This window comes from Monopterus albus, unplaced genomic scaffold (assembly GCF_001952655.1).
Source record: "Monopterus albus unplaced genomic scaffold, M_albus_1.0 scaffold31.1, whole genome shotgun sequence".
Taxonomy (NCBI): domain Eukaryota; kingdom Metazoa; phylum Chordata; class Actinopteri; order Synbranchiformes; family Synbranchidae; genus Monopterus; species Monopterus albus.
Window position 1 is genome coordinate 2,970,833 of NW_018127911.1, and position 6,029 is coordinate 2,976,861.

The window sequence follows — 6,029 nt, forward strand, 5'->3', positions numbered from 1 at the left end:
AGCAAAGGGTCTGAATACTTATGACCATGTGATATTTCAGTTTTTCTTTTTTAATAAATCTGCAAAAATGTCAAACAAATTCTGTTTTTCTGTCAATATGGGGTGCTGTGTGTACATTAATGAGGAAAAAAATGAACTTAAATGATTTTAGCATATGGCTGCAATATAACAAAGAGGGAAAAAATTAAGGGGTCTGAATACTTTCCATACCCACTGTATCAGCAGCTCCTGTGTGCAGGTTGAACTTCCTGAGCTGTTGCAGTTAGTACATCCTCTGCTGTGCCTTCTTGATGATGGTGCTGTTGTTGGATGTCCACTTCAGGTCCTGGGAGGTAGTGCAGCCCAGGAACTTGAAGGACTCTACAGTGCTGCTGAGTATGGTGGGGTGGGGTGGGGGGGGACTGATGACTGTTGTGTCATCTGTGAAATTTAGGAGTTTAACAGAGGGGTCCCCTGAGGTGCAATCCTTTGTATAGGGGGAAGACAACAGGGGGAGAGCACACATCCCTGGGGGCGCCTGTGCTGATAGTCAGGGTGCTGGATGTGGTTTTGTGGTATAACTGTGTCACATGGAAAAAATAAACAGTTACTCATCTGGCAATCGTTGTCTGTAGCACATCCATCTTAAGTCTGAATAATTAACAAGTGCAAGTCTGTATTTACATTGTATTTATGTAATATATTTTTCCAGGTGTGGAAACGTGAATTTTGCTAGAAGAACTAGTTGTAACAGATGTGGCAGGGGTGAGTCCTCCTTGATACAGAGTATGATTTATTGCATTTCAGCCTTTCAGAAAGTATTGAAATCTATTGTTTTGTTTCCTTAGAGAAGACCACAGAGGCAAAGATGATGAAAGCTGGAGGAACAGAGATTGGGAAAACGCTGGCTGAGAAGAGCAGAGGTCTCTTCAGTGCAAACGACTGGCAGTGCAAAACGTATGTGTTTACTAAACATTCCAGCACACTTGCGGAGGGATTGCATCATCAAACAGATAACTCCTCATAGTTGTCAATGAGTGAATGCCTTTTCAATTTGGGAAAAAAAAAACTGGTCCTCCATTTCACTTGTATATAAAACTCAGTTATATATTTTTCTTTTCCCTTTGTTTTCACCAAGATGCGGCAATGTGAATTGGGCCAGACGGTCAGAGTGCAACATGTGTAACACACCGAAATATGCCAAGCTTGAAGAAAGAACAGGTAATCCAACACTTCTTTTAAGTGGTTTGACAGATTTTGGCTGTGCTTATGATAAGTAGTTATTGATTGCTTTTTTTCTCCTCTCTTAATGTTGTCAGGTTATGGTGGAGGTTTCAATGAAAGGGAGAATGTGGAATACATTGAACGGGAGGAATCTGATGGTGAATATGATGAAGTGAGTACTATTTCAAAGTGTTTTTTTTATTGACCATCGAAACATTTCCAATCTCTTTTTTTATGAATGAGCAAATGGTGACACACTGTAACTAATATTTAAGTGCCAGACAGGTAGAATGCTGATGTATACTGATGAAACTGTTGAACTAAATTTGAATTTTCAGATGTCATATTTTCTGATATGATCTGTTTTTAATGTTACAGTTTGGCAGGAAAAAGAAGAAGTTTCGTGGGAAGAACAGCGGCACATCGTCCCCAAAAGAAAGTGAAAAGAAAGAAGTAGTAAAAGAGGAGGAGGAAGAAGAAGAAGAAGAAGAAGAAGAAGAAGAAGAAGATGGTGACCTTTCCAAGTACAAACTGGATGTAAGATGGGTGGCTGCAAATTCAAAAGAACAAATGTTATAGTACTAACCAGTATCCATATAATAATACAAAGCACCTCCTCTCCAGGATGATGAGGATGACGATGAAGATGGAGACCTGTCAAAATATGACCTGAACGCCAGTGATGATGAGGACAAACCAGCCAAGAAAAAGGGTAGCCGCTCGGGATCATCACGTTCCCGCTCATCCTCACGCTCTTCCAGCTCCAGTTCACGGTCGAGGTCCAGGTAAAAGGGTACAGGTCAAGGGTAACTCCGGGCAAAATGTCAGTATCAGCTCAATCTTCCTTCTGATTTACCGATCAAGATCAAATCGATGTCTTGTGCTTATTTGTTGTTTCCCCTTTTCTTAACCCCTCCCCACGGGTGGTGTAAGAAAGTGATGTGCAAATTGAATGACCCCACATATTATGTGCTGAGTTTTCAAATGTCTACATCTTAGGATGAAAGCAATGCGTTGTATATATTGTAGGCCTAGTCCTGATCTTTTGGCGCTATATTGAGTCATCTACTTCCATCTGATGGAAATGCTGCGCTTGTAGCTGTGGTTATGTATGGAAAATATTGGAAAGGTTTTGTTTTTTTGTTTTTCAGGTCCCGCTCTAGAAGCTCATCCAGTTCCAGATCTGGATCTCGCTCCAGGTCCCACTCCAGGTGAATGAGGTGACATGCACTCTCTCCCTTTAGAGAGTGTATGTATGGGGCTGAATAAGCTCCAGAACAGTCCTGTTCCCTAGTATAACTTTTAAGGAGAACACTTTGAGTCTTTTTTTTTTTTTTTTTTTTAACGTTTGAAATGCAATCGCCACAGACAGCTGCTCAGAACAGGTCGATCACCTGTTAGTATGTTTATGTGTTAGAGACCTTTAGTTGGATAAGGGCTAATCTTCATTTCAGCATTTCTTCTTTCACTTGTTCAACGTATTAGCTTCTCACAGGTGCCGTGGTTTCAGCATAAAAGTTCCTCAAAAAAAAATGAAAACTGTACAAAGATGTTTTTGGGTTAATATAAAAATATCTCCTTTACATTATTTGTGGTGTCCTCTTGAATACATTTGTGACAATTCTCTAATAACCAAATACACTATATTAGTTTTGAAAAATGTGTATCCATACATGTTTGAAAAAAAATTTGTAGACCAATATTTTGTCATTTCATTTTTCAAATATCAAAATCCATCATCAGTCAGGTTGTACCTAAAATAATGGTTGATTATCTGTGGTAATTCATACGTGAGACAGCTGGCAGAAGATTAATTAACTAATTTAGTAACTGCAGAATCATTCATGAAGTAAAAAATACCAAACGTTTAACAAATACATGTCCAGGATCGGTTGATTAATAAGGAAAGTTCAAAGTGCTATGGCAGTTTTCAGTCAGTATATGTAGGTTTATTTCAGGTTTCGGTTGGGCTCGAGTAGAAATACTACACAGTTATTAACTGAGTGTGAATGTTACCAAGGCTCAAAAGTCTGAAATAGACATCTGGGGTCTTCATCAAGCGTCTCTGAGGAGTGGTGCTGCTTTTGCCCACTCAGCAAATGTAGGAAAATTCAAAAGAAGTTAATTTCCTTTGTTGAGTCATCATGCATCTTGGGTAAACTTTCTCAGTAACATAAATGCGTAGCTGAGGACTGTTACTCAGAGAAGCTTGATAAATACTCATCCTGGTGAAGTGCTTGCCTGGACCTTACTGACCTCAGTGCTTGGTTTATTCCTCCAAAAGATCCAGCTCCAGGTCTGGAAAGGGCTCCTCTCCCCGGAAGAGGTCCCACTCTCCTTCCTCCTCACCTGAGAGGAGTCAGAAGCGCAGTCGCTCCAGGTCCTCATCTGGAGGGAGAAAACGGAGGCGTACTAGATCACGTTCGTCCGAAAGGTTTGGTTTCTGTGGAATACCACAAGTGCACTGATTATTACCAGTCTGTCGACTCGCTTATGGGAAGAGGCAGATTTACAGAAATATGGCCAGATTTTGTCCTGTTTTAATGCTTTTTGTATGTTGAGACCTTGTGTTTTTCTTGTATGTATAACTGAATGTGAAGACCTGAGCCTGCTGACCTCCTCCTTCTTCCCATGGTGTTTGTGCTTTCAGGGGCCGTGACCAGTCCTCTGGATCCTCCCATTCTGGCTCCAGTTCAAAAAAGGAATAACTTTATTACAGCCTTTAAAACAAGATAAGGAACGTTAGTACAAGTGCATGTTGTGTTGCAAGGAAAACAACCCCATCCGTTCAGTATGTTCATTTTTATTGAGCCTCCAGTCTTATTTCCTTTTAAAAAAGAAAGTGCAACATTACTTCTCTCTGTCATTACATTAATATCATTACACGCTCCTGATTTTAAAAACCACAAGCATACTAATCTGTGACAAGTGTCTTAACTATAGGTGTCCAATAAGCATAAATGTGTGGTCCTATAAAAAATAAACTGTGAAGAGGCAGTATCCCATCAAAACCCATTTTGCATAATGTCTTCATGGCAATACCATTTACTCAGCTCACTTGTGGAAAAATTGAAGTAAATTTTCCTGATTATTTTTGTACCTAGGAAAGCTCTTAGGTTGTGGTTTAAAAAGAGTCTTCTTTCTTAAATAAATACATTTGTTTTAAGTAAAAGGTACCAGTTTAGTAAAACCTGAAAGTAGCAATGGATTTTGGCCCATTTTATTTTATAAGTGTTATTTGTGTTGGTTTTTCAAGGTAAGTATTTTACTTTTTGATATTAAGTGGCAGAAAATCAGCATTCTTTGATTATGTTGCAATTGTTTGTTTGTTTTTCTTCTTTACACAATTATGGCCTAAATTTACCACTCAGTTATTCCTCATCACTTGTCTTTTGAAAAATTGACTCATTAAATAAATGACAGATATTTCTGCTCCATACAATAGCAAACCTGTCCCAGTTTATGGTAATGTGGCAATGCAGTCTTTTTAGTGGTGAAACTAAAATGTACACCTGTAAATAAACTTCTGTGAACATTGTTTCCTGTTATTTATTTTTGTTTGATTAGAAACATGGTACATGAAGCAGTTTTAATGTTTCAGTTCTACCAGCCATATGAAATGAACCCTAGTATCCCTAAATTTTAGTTAAATTAAACTTAATCTACACCCATGCACTCAGTGTGGGAGCCAAGGGTCTCCCACAAGGCGGTGCAGTTACAGGCAGACATGTTACTGATCTATTTTGATAGCTAGAGCTATGGCAGAGAATTCTTGTTCACAAACTGAGACTTGTTACAGACCAGGGCATCCCTTCTAAGACATATAGCCTTATAGTTAATGTTGTTGCAAGAAGTTGCAATGTGCATGCAGTGTTAGTATGAGGGTGAGAACACCACCACATGGAACAGACTCCTTTTACATTCAGGCACAGGTGGAGAAAATACCAACAGTAGTCAGCTGTGAGTGTATAGATAGGATTGTAAAGAAGTGAACTGGGTATTAAAGGATGCATCCAGTGTTTGTGTTACCAAGATGGAATAAAGCCTGTGTTCTGAGCAGAGCTATCAGGCCTCCCCTTTTCACTTCTCCCTGCTGAAAAAGCCCAGACGTCCAAGGCTATTGAGTGATGACATACAGCATATGACTGCAAATCTAAGTTTGTGGTGGTGGTGTTTTTTAAATTGAACGACCCATTCTGCTTTTATTTCACATATGAAAACATGTCAGACATCCTGATCCAGAGGTGGTTTATTCTGTATGAAAACAAAAATGCTTTATTGTGGTTCCCCCTTCAGACATCATGATGCCTGCGCGCCTGACAAATTTGGATTAGATTAGTTAGGACACGCTAAAGACGGTAGGCTATGTAGCCTACTCTGGATAATTTTGACAAATTGACCTCTCTTAGCGACATTTCGACATTTTGCATAAGCAGCTACTGTTGGTAAATACCGAGCAAACGCGTTTCTTTCCGGTCAACAGGTGGCACTCTGCGTATATGCTGAGCTCAAAAGTCCTTGTCCTCAGCACCGGTTACTTTGGGTCTGGTACAAAATATTAAAGGGAAGAAACTGTAAAAAGAATGGTGCGATCATAAAGTTTGTTCAAATTTACTGCTGATAGTTGTAAATAGCCTACATCCCATATAGTTCTATGTGATCTGAACGTTTCTCATAATGTGATCCTAAGTGATATAATGTAGATTAATTCCGTAACAAAAATGCATAGAAAAACTTAAACTCGCAAATCTAATTATTACCGAATCTCACATTAGGAGACTGATATTTGCATGATAAATGATGCATATTTTATTTTCCATAAATGT

General features: G+C 39.0%; 1 protein-coding gene across 1 annotated transcript in view; it reads left to right on the forward strand.

Annotated features, from left to right (window-relative positions):
- Positions 1-4,741, forward strand: part of zranb2 (zinc finger, RAN-binding domain containing 2) — a 7,145-nt gene extending 2,404 nt beyond the window's left edge. Inside the window, exons 2-10 of the mRNA XM_020596912.1 lie at positions 692-744; positions 828-936; positions 1,118-1,200; positions 1,299-1,375; positions 1,582-1,740; positions 1,828-1,988; positions 2,355-2,414; positions 3,488-3,637; positions 3,854-4,741. Of these exons, the coding sequence (XP_020452568.1) occupies positions 692-744; positions 828-936; positions 1,118-1,200; positions 1,299-1,375; positions 1,582-1,740; positions 1,828-1,988; positions 2,355-2,414; positions 3,488-3,637; positions 3,854-3,911 (910 nt within the window). The 3' untranslated portion in view covers positions 3,912-4,741. The remainder of the gene's footprint in view (positions 1-691; positions 745-827; positions 937-1,117; positions 1,201-1,298; positions 1,376-1,581; positions 1,741-1,827; positions 1,989-2,354; positions 2,415-3,487; positions 3,638-3,853) is intronic.
- The last annotated feature ends 1,288 nt before the right edge of the window (positions 4,742-6,029 follow it).